The sequence below is a fragment of the Mercenaria mercenaria genome, chromosome 12 (genome assembly GCF_021730395.1).
Source record: "Mercenaria mercenaria strain notata chromosome 12, MADL_Memer_1, whole genome shotgun sequence".
Taxonomy (NCBI): domain Eukaryota; kingdom Metazoa; phylum Mollusca; class Bivalvia; order Venerida; family Veneridae; genus Mercenaria; species Mercenaria mercenaria.
Window position 1 is genome coordinate 23074924 of NC_069372.1, and position 14007 is coordinate 23088930.

At 37.5% G+C, this 14007-nt stretch overlaps 1 protein-coding gene across 1 annotated transcript in view; it reads left to right on the top strand.

Moving 5' to 3' along the window:
- Positions 1-13408: 13408 nt before the first annotated feature.
- The window catches only part of LOC123534235 (uncharacterized), a 40368-nt gene continuing 39769 nt past the window's right edge, over positions 13409-14007 (top strand). Inside the window, exon 1 of the mRNA XM_053519433.1 lies at positions 13409-13942. Coding sequence (XP_053375408.1) covers positions 13548-13942 — 395 coding nt within the window. The 5' untranslated portion in view covers positions 13409-13547. The remainder of the gene's footprint in view (positions 13943-14007) is intronic.

Consider the following 14007-nt stretch of genomic DNA (forward strand, 5'->3'; position numbering starts at 1 on the left):
GAGATTTTTTTTTTCAACTTTTTGACAAAAAGTTGCAAAACTGCACCTTTTATGTTTTAAACATGCTTAGTGATGTTAGAAATCAACTTACTGATGCTCTAAAGGCATAACCCCCTTGTTTGTATTCAGTTTTTGACACAAAAATAATTTCTGAAAAGTCTCCCTTAACAAAAAAAATCCCCCCCCCCCCCAAAAATCCGACCTACCTACCCTATTTTTTTGAGCATATGTTACCGGAAACAAAATTTTTTTTTCGGCCTAATGACTAAAATGATATGTTGGTCCTTTGGCAACAAGGTAACATTCGTCAGAAATAGTTTTGGGGTTAAATCCAAGTTTTAAAGAAACCGACATGAATCTAAAAAAAGCATAATATTTTCAAACAAAATCCAACGTTGATCCATTATTTATATAATTTGGTGTCCAGCGTTAGCTCCACGTACGTCTGTTCGGCGGCGGATGCTGTTCTAGAAATTAATTCACAAATTAAATCAAAACTGATATTTTCCTGAATTTTTGTCGCAAAATATTGACAGTATATATATTTTTGACGACAAATTGAAAATTAGTAAAATATATTTTTGCAAACCAGAAACGTTAATATAGCAACCATCCGTTCTTTTTTTAAATGATCGATGTATCCTGTTATTAGATGTAATTTTAATCAAGGAACTAAACAAATCAACGATGTAAAATATTCACACATACGGTACCACCTTTCCATCATTCACATGTAATGCATTCTAAATATAGTTATGTAGTCATCGGTTATTTCTTACTACGCAGTATATCTTGAACAAGTCATCACATGATCAAATCAAACCATAGTATTGGTTTACCCAATATCACGTCGACATCCAAATAAGGTCAATGACGTCATTCAATCTGTTTTGACCATGCGCAATATATTCCTAAGTTATCCGCCATTTTGTTTCATCGGTCATAACGCAATGTTTGTGAAATAGACCTAATTTCCTAAATAACGTATGTGATTGCATATAGCATGTATGTAAGTTCAATTCATTATACCTGTACTGTATTTTTGTTTGATCGATTAACAAAAATTTTGTACCGAAGGAAGTATCGATTTAATTGTAAAAGTTTATCAGTCATAGATTTATAAAGGTGTATCCGGTCCATATTCCGGATGGAAATTAGGCTATCGTCATTTATCGGGTTTGGTTGCATGGTATTCATTGTATTTTGCGTACACAGCTGTTTTTTGCAATAATGTATTTACTCGAGTTATTGGATAATTCGTTTGGAAAATGGAATATCTTACGGAACGTAGATTTGTCGCGGTAATTTATGCACAAGGCCAAGGGAGATAATTTGGTACCGAAAAACTAGATAACTCCGGACAATGATACCAGGGCACTGACATTATATCAGTAAGACTCCAGAAGTCTCTCTTTAAAAATAAAATACCCCCAATACTGCAGTTTATAAAATAAAGACAAATTCTATTGTCGCCAGAAGTCTATCTTTATGCCAATAACATAAAATACCCCTCTACATGTGAATAAAAGTGTCAATCAAATTTTTTTTAGATTCCTTATAATTACCAATATTTTAGGCAGTGGTTAGGGAACTGGTTGTTAAAATATGTACCAAAGAAAACTTTATACTGTCTCTCTACCGTTCTTCTGTTGTTTGTATTTATATGCTACTTACAATAGCTTACAGTTTCCTGACCTTAGATTTTGAAATTTACAGAATGCTGCAGAAAACAGTTCTATGCAATACAATTATGGAACCCCAAAAGTGACACCGTTCTGTTTGTTATTGCGTGAAAACAAAATAGTATTTCGAAAACTTGAACAATGTAACTTATTTCATTAAATGGTTTAGTTCGTAAAAAGGAATTAACGAATTTCTTTTTTGAAAAAAAAAATCAGTATACTTTGATTTTGTAACACTTGTAAATATATTCACCTATTTTTAACAAGGAAGTGGCTAGAGAACCTAGACAGCGAACTTATTTGTCCGGAACCGGTTCTCTAGCCAGAATATGGTGCATTAGGATAGGGAACCGGAATTTTATTTCTATGCATAAAGCTTTTGAAATTCACTTTGTTTCTTTTGGAAAGTATCATGTATGTTATTATCTTAATTAATTTTACCATTTCAACCAACCATGCCCTTTCATTTATTTGTGTTTACTGTGTCTCCTAAAGTGTACTAGTACGAATGAATGCGGAAATTGTCAGCACTAGAGCAAGCCGAAATAAACTTGAAATTTAAACTAAAAAGGTACAATACAATAAAACTTATAAAAGAAACAAATTTAAAACAAATTAAGTGATTTCTGTTAATCAGTATTGATTACGTATCTTTGAACGTGAAATGACGAGGTGTTACAAACCAATATTTAAAGTGATCAAAGAATCTGTATGAAGTTAAAATGGCAATTGAATTAGTTTGTACATCTATAAACATGTTTACAATGACACAAATACAAATCAGTATTATTTCACGCATTCATTTGTATTAGTTTATATCATTCAAATATGGCAGGCACGGTATGCGGCGAGTACACTTCTGAAGACAGTAAACGCAGATAAATGCAAGGGCATGGTAAAATTAATTAAGATAATATGCAATACACTTACCAAAAAAAAAAAAAAGTGCATTTTGGCAACATTATGCATAGAAATAAAACTCCGGTTGTTTAGCTTATGCACGGTAGTTTGGTTAGAGAACCGGTTCAGGACGAATAAGTTCGCTGTCTAGGGAACCAATTCCGTTTCTCTAGCCACTGCCTTTTACCAAATATTGCAGTTTTACAAAATATTTATCAAGAATGCGATAAAATTTTCTAAAAATATGTAATTACAGTACAACCTCTCCAGAGTGGCCCTCTCTAAAACAAAAACCTCTCTATAACAACAACATCATCAAAATTTCCCAAAGCTGAAATATACTATCAAACTTCCCTCTCCAGAACAACAACCTCTGCATAACAGTCAATAAGTTTCTCTCAAAGGGTGTTGCTCTACAGAGGTTGCACTGTACTCTGTGTCATGTGCATTTTTAAGAAATGTTTCTTTGTTGTTCACGAAATAAAGATAGATCTAGTAACTGAACAAATAACATAAATTGTAATTTTATTTTTGTATTTACAAAAAAAAAGGAATTTATGGATTGGGTTCTGGTGCAAAATCTTTATAACACCCTCGTAAAGAGCTCGTAACTTTATGTATTGTTAGTTACCCTAACAGAAGAAAAAGGCCTGCTGCGTACTCTTGCTGTGTACATACAGCGTATATGATGCGTACATGATGTGTACTGAAATCAAGGGCTTTAAATAGTACGCAGGATATACACCGCACATACACCGATAGTACGTTTGTAGTACACTTTTGACATGCAAATGAGCTCTGCCGCGTACTACTTGCTGCGTACATGCTGTGGACTACATAGTACACAGGATGTACGCTAGAGGAATTTAGTATGCGGGAAATAGTACGCAGCATGTACGCGGCACATACACTTTTCACATGCAAATGAGCCTGCGGTGTACTACCCCTGCGGCGTACATGCTGTGTACTCCTGCGGCGTACATTCTGTGTACTCCTGGCCCGAGTCCTGCGGCGTACATGCTGTGTACTCCTGCGGCGTACATTCTGTGTACTCCTGGCCCGAGTCCTGCGGCGTACATGCTGTGTACTCCTGCTGCATACATGCTGTGTACTCTTGTGGCGAAACTGCTGTGATAATGTAAATTCCTTACCCCACCAACTTTCTTATGCAAATGCTGATCATTTGGACAGAAAAAAACAGAAAAAAGATAAGTGACATGCATCAATAAGTATTTACCCTTACCAAAATAATGTAGATTGATGCTATCAAATAAATTAGTATGCTTTTCTTCATCTACTTTTCAATGAAATAAATCAATTTTTGTAGCATGTAATTTGGTAAACATCTGAAGAAAATGGCGTAACTGCATCAAGGGGAAACAACTTTAATGCAACTAAATATAAGTGTTATAAATTTCGAAGTATCTGCAGTGTACATGCAGTGTACTATTTTCTTGTACAAGTCCCTCCTGCGTACATGCAGTGTACTCCTTAAATTTTCAGAGTCTGTGCTGCGTACTTGAAGTGTACTAGTGACCTCCTGCGTACATGCTGTGTACTCGTCGAAATAGTACGCGGCATGTACGCGGCATGCGGTGTATGTAAAATGTACTCCTCTGGCGTACTACTGTGTTCGCGGCATATACACAGCAAATACGCAGCATGTACGCCACAGAGGCTGCTTCTGTAAGGGTAGTTACGATACCGTAAGTCATGGATAATCCATTTAATGACATCTTTTTCAACCAACTGCGCATGTACCTAATAGCCCACAAGCTGTCTATTGCTAAACAACATGGGAAATGTATCCACATTATTAAAATGAATTTTTACGGTGGTATGTTTAGAACATGCATTTATTATCCCCTGCCGATGAAATCGGGAGTGGGTATTGAAATAGCGTTGTCCGTCCTTGCGTGCGTCTGTCCACAGCCATTTCTCAGTACCTAGCAGGTAGAATTTCATAAAACTTGAAATAAACATGAACCAACATACTGCGATGAAGCCCGTCAATTTTTTTTTTTGGATTGGTCAATTTCCCTTAGAGTAACTGCCCTTGATTTAATGAAAAATCCACGTCTGCAGCCATTTCTCAATAACAAGCTTGTAGAATTTCATGAAACTTGAAATAAATATGAACCAACCAACTTCGATGATGCCCGTCACCTCACTACTCCACCCAGTCATGCCCCCCACCCCGATCATGCATCCCCCACAACCCCCCTGCCCATTTTGTTTCTTTTTTTTTTCATTTTTTATTTTCCATCAATATTTATAATCAACATGTGGTTTTGTACCCTCACCCGGTCCCCCCCCCCCCCCCCCCCCCCCCCCCCCAAAAAAAAAGCATTCATTTTCTGTTAAATTGATTTTGACTAATGAAATTTTTTGCTTCTTAGTAAACATCCTTAACTTTTTGCCGGATATATCTTTTGCCATTCCTCACCACAAACCCTTTCGACGGGGGAATCCATTACCAATTCATCGAATTTGCTTGTTTCTTTAAGATTAAATTATCTCGAGCGCATGACATCTCATCTAGTGCGCACAACATCTTATCTGGAGCGTATGACATCTCTAGTACACAAGACATCTTATCTTAAACGCAGAACATCTTATCTCGTGGATTTGACATCTTATCACGTGTGCTTGACATCTTACCTTGTGTGCATGACATTTAATCTCGAGCGCACGCATCTTATTTCGTGCGCTCCACATCTTATCTAGTGCACATGACATCTTATTTTGAGCGCACAACATCTTTTTTAAAAAAGTTTTTTTTCTATAATTATACATCAACATACATTGTGCATATAAACTTACATATATATCATAATGCATGTATATAAGTCAGCAGCTACAATATGACGTATATCTATCATGTTATGAAAAAAAAGAAAAACAAGTGCAATTAATATGTGTAGATTTTTTTATTGTCGTTGTGTGTGTGTGTGGATTTGTTTGTGGTCGTGCGTGCTGTGCGTTTGTGTGTGCGTGCGTACATGCATATGCATGATGTTTGTTTGTGTATGCAATTTTATAACTATTCTGACAATGTGCAAATTGATACTATCAGCCAAACTGAAATTTGTTGCTATTCTAACATGCAGTTAAAGCATAATTTTGTTATATTATTTTGACGATAGGATTACCAATTATGTGCACTGCTTCCCCAAATGATGTGATAAACTTGTACTTGTGGGAAGTTTAAATAACATCAGAATAGGGCGGGACGCGAATTATCCACTGGTCCATATGTTTTTACTGATGACCTGAATACACAGAAAGGGCCCTAATAAAATATAGATAATATGTTGAGCGAACGAGATAAGAAGTTGTGCGTTCGAGATAAGATGTCATGTGCACGAGATGACATGTCGTGTGCATGATATAAAGATGTTGTGCATTCCAGATAAGACGTGGTGCGCACGAGATACATGTTGTGCACATGAGATAAGATGTCGAGCAATGAGATATTAAGATGTCGTGCGCTGGAGATAAGATGTTATGCATATGAGATATAAGATGTTGTGTGCTCGAGATAAGATGTTGTGCGCACAAGATAACATGTCTAGCGCACGAGATAACATGTTGTGCGCACAAGATAACATGTCGAACAATGAGATAAGATGTTGTGCGCTGGAGATAAGTTGTCATGCACTGATATGTTCTCCGTGTTCGAAATTAGGGGTAGTCCGATAGCCCGTGGCTACCGAATTTCAGCTCGGGGCTACCGATTTTCCTCTGATACAAGCCAGACCAGACTACCGTTTTTTCCAAATGTGAATAAAAAACATGCTAATTCGTATAGCATCATGATTTCATACAATCTCCATTAATAAACATTTATTGTTCAACAATGCATCATGCATCGTCCAGATTGAGGAACACTTATTGAATTACTGATGCATCGTCCAGGTTGAGGAACACTTATTGAGTAATTGAAACTACAGTGCAACCTCTGTAGAGCAGCACCCTTTGGAAGATACAAATATTGACAGTTTTGTAGAGGTTGATGTTCTGGAGAGGTAAATTTGATAGTATATTTCAGCTTAGGGAAATTTTGATGATGTTGTTTTAGAGAGGTTTTTGCTTAAGAGAGGGCTGCTCTGGAGAAGTTGTACTGTATATGAGCATGCTCAGTTGAGTGGTCAGAATCGTGAGGGAATGGAATTCTAACTGTTTCATAAATTCTTCAAACGAATGATTAAGAGTTAGTCAAAACACAATCATGCACTTAGATCTAAAAAACTTTCACAAATGCAAATGATGCTGCTCACATTACCTGTTGGAAGACGGTCGGAAGAGTGAGTGTACAGATGCATTTGATTCCTGTTCTCTTTCTAGGAATCCCCAGTCGAGGCTCGAGCATGCCCTTAGTAAACAATATGGCAAATTTCTTGAAGTATTTTGAAAACATGGCAAACATATGCCTTTTTTATTCCTTCAAACATGCACAGATGTCAGTAAAACAAAATGTTTTATGGTGCAAAAATTAGATATTTTATGGTGTTTAAGTTTGGGCTGGTGAAATTGGTGTCGGGCTTGGAAAATTTCCTATCTGCTAGCCTGAATGGGCTTGTGGATTCAAATCCGAATTTCGTACACTGTTCTGCGCACGAGAGAAGATGTTGTGCGCTCCAGATAAGATGTCATACGCACAAGATAACATGTCCAGCAAACAAGATAAGATGTCTGGCGCACGAAATAACACGTGTGCAGGAGATAAGATGTCAAGCAGTGAGATAAGATGTTGTGTGCTGGAGATAAGATGTCATGCACATAAAATAAGATGTTCTGCTCTCGAGATAGATATCGTGTACTCGAGATAAGATGTTGTGTGCACAAGATAATATGTCGAGCGAACAAGATAATATGTCATTCACATGAGATAAGATGTTGTGCGCTCGTGATAAGATGTCATGCACACGAAATAAGATATTGTGTGCTCGTGATAAGATGTCGTGCGCATGAGGTAATTTAATCTTAAAAAAATAAATGCATGTCCTAAACATACCACCGTAAATTTTATCCCTTGTCAACAGTATAATGTCAGCCCGCCTGCTTAGCTCAATATAGGTAGAGCGCAGATCTATGGATTGCAGGGTGGTGAGTTCAATCCCCGGGCAGGGCTTATGTTCTCCGTGACGATTTGATAAAAGACATTGTGTCTGAAATCATTCGTCCTCCACCTCTGATTCATGTAGGGAAGTTGGCAGTTACTTGCGGAGAACAAGTTTGTACTGGTACAGAATCCAGGAACACTGGTTAGGTTTACTGCCCACCGTTGTACATAACTGAAATACTGTTGAAAAATGGCGTTAAACCCAAAACAAACAGTATAATGTCTGTTAAAAAGTATTTACATTTCATTTATTAAATAAGAAAAAGTGTTTGATATTTATTCAGCAATGACTTCTATAATTTTAGACATGCCTATTAGCTAATAAGTATGCTTAACTTAAACTTTAAAGTTCTGGCCGCATATACCAAGTTTTGTAAGGAGTGTACTGTATTTTTTCTAAGGTATTGAGCATCGATATTTGGCATGTGACATCATCTAATGGTCCTCTATGAAGATTGTTCAAATTATGCTTCTGGGGTGAAAAGAGGCCCGACCCAGGGGGTCCCAAGTTTTACATAGACTTATATAGGAAATTTTTAAAAAAAGATCTTTTTGTCTGAAACCAGAAGACCTAGGCCTTTGATATTTGGTATGTAACATTGCCTTGTGGTCCTCTACCAAGAGTATTCAAATTATAACCCTGGGGTGATAAGAGACCCCACAACGGGGTCCCAAGTTTTACAATTATAGATTTATATAGGAAAAAACTTTAAATATCTTCTTGTCTGAAACTGCAAGGCCTAGGCTTTTGATATTGGTATGTTGCATTGCCCAGTTGTCCTCTATCAAGATTATTCAAATTATGCCCCTGAGGTAAAAAGAGGCCCACCCAGGCCCTCCCAAGTTTTACATAGACATATATAGGAAAAAACTTGAAAAACCTTGCCTAAAACTGCAAGGCCTAGGCTTTTGATATTTGGTATGTTGCATTGCCTAGTGGTCCTCTACCAAAATTGTTCAAATTATGCCCCTGGGGTGAAAAGAGGCCCTGCCCTGGGGGTCCCAAGTTTTACATAGATTTAATTTACATTAAATATTATGATTTATATAGGAAAAAAGGCCCCACCCTTGGGGTCACTTGTATGAGTTATAATATATTGGAAAAAATACTTCAAAAATTATTTGATCATATATCCTAGACTGTTTAATTATAATTACCTGATGACCTCAAGTAATTAGGTGTCACTTTATTGTGACCTTGACCTAGTCTACTGACCTACTTTCTTGTTTTTATGCCCCCAGCATCTACTGATGCGGGAGGCACATAGTGATTGTCCTGTTCGTTCATCCGTACGAGGTTAACCAAATGGGACCGTTTCGTCTAGCATCAATACCCCTTACTAGAATGACTTGATACTAATGCATATGTAACCTGTGACCACTCATCATCTTCAAACATCACCTGACCTCAGTTAGACCTTGACCTTGAACTTGACCTCCTTTTGGACTTGGGTTGCTTTGTATCGACAAGGATGCCACTGGGGGCATCAAGTGTTTATTGAACGCAGCTTCTTGTTGAAGATACAGCAGTGTTCTCGGAGACACCGAATTCCTCGGTATTCCCCATAATAATGTCTCCACCCGCTGGGGGAGACATACTGATTTTGCCCTGTCCGTCTGTCCTTCCGTCCATCCATACATCACACTTCATTTCCGATCAATAACTGGAGAACCATTTGACCTAGAACCTTCAGACTTCATAGGGTAGTAGGGCTGCTGCTATTGTTTTTGGGGTCACTCCATCAAAGATCAAGGTCACAGGGATCTGAACATTGAAAACCATTTCCGATCAATAACTTTAGAACCACTTGACCCAGAATGTTGAAACTTCATAGGATGATTTGTCATGCAGAGTAGATGACCCCTATTGATTTTGGAGTCACTCTGTTAAAGATCAAGGTCACAGGGGCCTGAACATTGAATCCGATCAATAACTTGAGAACCACTTGACCAAGAATGTTGAAACTTCTTAGGATGATCGGTCGACCAAAGTAGATGACCCCTATCGATTTTGGGGTCACTCTGTTAAAGGTCAAGGTCACAGGGGCCTGAACATTGAAAACCATTTCCGATCAATAACTTGAGTACCACTTGACCCAGAATGTTGAAACTTCATAGGATGATTGTACATGCAAAGTAGATGACACCTATTGATTTTGGGGTCACTCTGTTAAAGGTCAAGGTCACAGGGGCCTGAACATTGAAAACCATTTCCGGTCAGTAACTTGAGAACCACTTGACCCAGAATGTTGAAACTTCATAGGATGATTGAACATTCAGAGTAGATGACCCCTATTGATTTTTGGGTCAGTCTGTTAAAGGTCAAGGTCACAGGGGCCTGGTCATGTAAAATCATTTCCGGAAAATAACTTGAGAACCACTTGACCTAGAATGTTGAAACTTAATAGGATGATTGGACATGCAGAGTAGATAACCCCTATTTATTTTGGGTCACTTGATCAAAGGTCAAGGTCACAGGAGCCTGAACAGTGACTTGAGAACCACTAGGCCAAGAGTGTTGAAACTTAGCAGGATGACTGGACATGCCAAGTATATGATCCCTATTGCAGCCAACCGTCAGTGTCTCTTTGACTTTCGCTCCTGACCCCTATTGACTTCTTGCCTATACGACTTTGCATTGGGGGAGACATGCACTTTTTTTACAAAAGCATCTTCTAGTTTTGATGCATATTCACTATATCTCAAGTTATTACAAAATGGATTTGATTCAACATGACACAAGGTGCATTACTCCTGCACCAATATTTCATGAATTATGCCCCCTTTTTGCTAAGAATTACACTTAATATTTAATGTTTTGATACACTTGATCATTATCTCTCTTATTATTTAATACTTTTGACACAGACTCAAGCTATTATTATTCAATATTTCATCCACGTTGGTGTCATTAAACACTCCAGCTCCAGCTCCAGCTTCATCAAATGTGCCCAGTTTCACTATCCAGCATCGAAATAGTCGAGCACGCTGTCTCCTGTGACAGCTCTTGTTGATATTCCATCAGTATTTATAATCAACATGAAAAGTTTTGTACCCCCCAACGTCCCCCACCCACCATATTATTTTTTTGCTCACCTGTGAGCTTTTGTGATCGTCCGTCATCCATCCGTCCACAGTTTCTTGCTATTTTGGCTTTTACAGCAATATAGAGACTTCGTTTATGGTTTGATTTGATACAAACTTGCAAAATATCTTCAACAACAATAAGTCTTGGATTCCTTGATGAATCTGTCAGATCCAGTCATAGATTCCAGAGTTACAGCCCCTGATTGACCCCTGAAAGAGCCAAAATTTATTAAGTTTTACCTTGTGAACACGATAGAAGTGACATTTTATATTTGATTTTAACCACACTTACACACAACTTTAGTCACAATAAGGTCTCGATTTGTTTCGAAAACTGGCTAGATTCCATCATGGGTTCTAGAGTTACTGCCCCTGAAAGGGGCAGAATTTTCTATTTTGGCCCTTTCAGCCATATAGAGGTTTCATTTATGCTTTGATTTGATACAAACTAGCACAGAATGATTATCTTGATGATCTCTAGGCTTGGATCGAAACTGGGTCATTTCGGGTGAAAAAATTGGTTCTCAGGTCATTGCAAAGGAAAAGCTTGTTAACAACCTAGAGGCCACATTTATGATCCTATCTTCATTAAACTTGGTCAGAATGTTTATCTTGATGATTTCTAGGATAAGTTCGAAACTGGGTCATATGAGGCAAAAACTAGGTCACCCAGTCAAATCGAAGGAAAAGCTTGTTAACACTCTTAAGGCAGCATTTATGACCCTAACCTCATGAAACTTGGTCAGAATTTTTATCTTGATGATTCCTATGCTAAGTTTGAAATTGGGTCATACGGGGTCAAAAACTAGGTCACCCTGTCAAATCAAAGAAAAAGCTTGTTAACGCTCTTGTTCATTTGATGTGCATGAAACTTTGTCACAATGTTTGTCTGCATGAAATATCACAATATTTTCTATCTGGGTCACGTGGGGTCAAAAACTAGGTCACCAGGTCAAATGAAGGAATAAGCTTGTTTACACCCTAGGGGGCACATTTTTGATTCTGTCTTCATAAAACTTGGTCAGAATGTTTGTTGTCATCAAGTCTTGGATGATTTCAAATCTGGGTCACGTGGGGTCAAAAGCTAGGTCACTAGGCCAAATTAAAGGAAAAGCTTGTATACACTCTAAAGGCCACTTTTTTGCTCCAATCTTCCCGAAACTTTGTCAGAATGTTTGTTTTCATGAAATTTTGGACAAGTTTGAGGATGATACTTATAATTTTAAGCCTTTCAGGTTTCATACTACATGTATTCCCAGCACAAGAACTTAAATTCTTACTTTAGGTACCACGCACTGCGGAAATAAAGATACATATAGGAAACATTAAAACAACCAAATATGAGCTTAAAAATGCAGACATTATAATTTCAGCCTAGAATAAACCTGTACTTAATGTTTACATCATTAGGTAAGCTACTTGTGTATGAGTACTTGTGTATATATCTGCGTTTGTGTCAGGAAAAAATTGTTTCTGGCCAAAATCTTTGTAATGCATTATGACAATCTGAAATGTATCCTGACTGGCATTACAAGATAAAGGACACTCTGTTTTTAGCTCGACTATTCGAAGAATATGGGAGCTATCCTACTCGCCCCGGTGTCGGCGTGAGCGTTAGCGTGAGCGTCACACAAATGTTAAAGTTTGCGTACCAAACAAAGTCCATTGAGATATTGCTTTCATATTTTGCATACTTGTTTACCATCATGACCTTAGTCTGTAAAAAGGAGGAGGCAACTCTATCAAGCATTTTGACTGAATTATGGTACCTTTTCGACTTAGAATAAATGTTAAAGTTTGCTTACCACCCCAAATATTTTCAAAGTCCATTGAGATATTGCTTTCATATTTTGCATACTTGTTTACCATCATGACCCCAGTCTGTAAAAAGGAGGAGGCAACTCTATCAAGCATTTTGACTGAATTATGGCCCCTTTTCGACTTAGAATAAATGTTAAAGTTTGCGTACCACACCAAATATTTTCAAAGTCCATTGAGATATTGCTTTCATATTTTGCATACTTGTTTACCATCATGACCCCAGTCTGTAAAAAGGAGGAGGCAACTCTATCAAGCATTTTGACTGAATTATGGCCCCTTTTCAACTTAGAATATGCTAATTGTAATGTTGAAGTTTTACTCATTGCTTATACTATACTATCAAGAAATGAGAATAGTCGAGCGCGCTGTCCACTGACAGCTCTTGTTGTCTTTTCACTATACAGCAGTGACATGTTTGGCCTATTGACAGTCAGGGGTGTAACTGTTTCATAAGCAGTTTATGACCCATTTGAGTTATGCAAGGGGATAAAGGCTTACCCAAAAGCTTCAAAGCTATAAAACTCTTTAACGTCCCATTATGCTTAACAGGTCATGATCAGACAAAAAGAGAATTGGATTAACCAGTTTGCTACTAATTACACTTTAAAAGTCACTGTGTGAAAACACTGCTGAAAGACTTTTTTTTAATAACTTACCAGAGTTAACTATATTTTATAAATAATACAGATTATAAAATGCTTGAATTATGTTGAAAAAGTAACTGAAATAGGTTACATGACTTAAAACAGTTTTTATCAAGTAAATACTCAGGAATTCCATATATATTTGCAGGACAGATGAGAAGGTAGATCAGCAGAAGCAGCCCAGTGCTTGTTTCATTCAGTGGTGAAAAGCACTGTGTATTAAAAACTGTTACATGTTAGAGAACACACTAGAATACATGTAGGTGGATTTTTGAATACGTGTTGAAGATGGAAAAAGATAATACAGAGCAGGCGTTGATAAATCTGGAGTCTTCTTTAAAGAAATTCCATGAAAATGCTTCAGAGGATTCAACTGCTGAATCTAAAGGCAGCGAATCTGGAGAAAATAAAGAAATGACTGAAAAATGTGCTGATCAAAAGAACGATAAAGGTTATGTCAGTGACTTCTTTGAGGATAGAAATCCAGATGTGAAAACAGCAAGTGGAAGCAGTGCAAAAGAATCTTCAGATCTGGAAAAGAATCCAAAACAGGCATTCGATCAGTTTAAAGTGAAGCCTGCAGTAACGCCAGAAATTGAACAAATTGCATCTTCTTCATCTAAACCTAGAAGACCTTCAGCAGAAGAAATTGCAAAAAATTGGCAAGACCTTGGAGTTCAAAGGTATTCTTTCGCACTATCTGTCATGCTATACTGTTAAGTGTTCCAAGTTTGACACACAGGCTAGC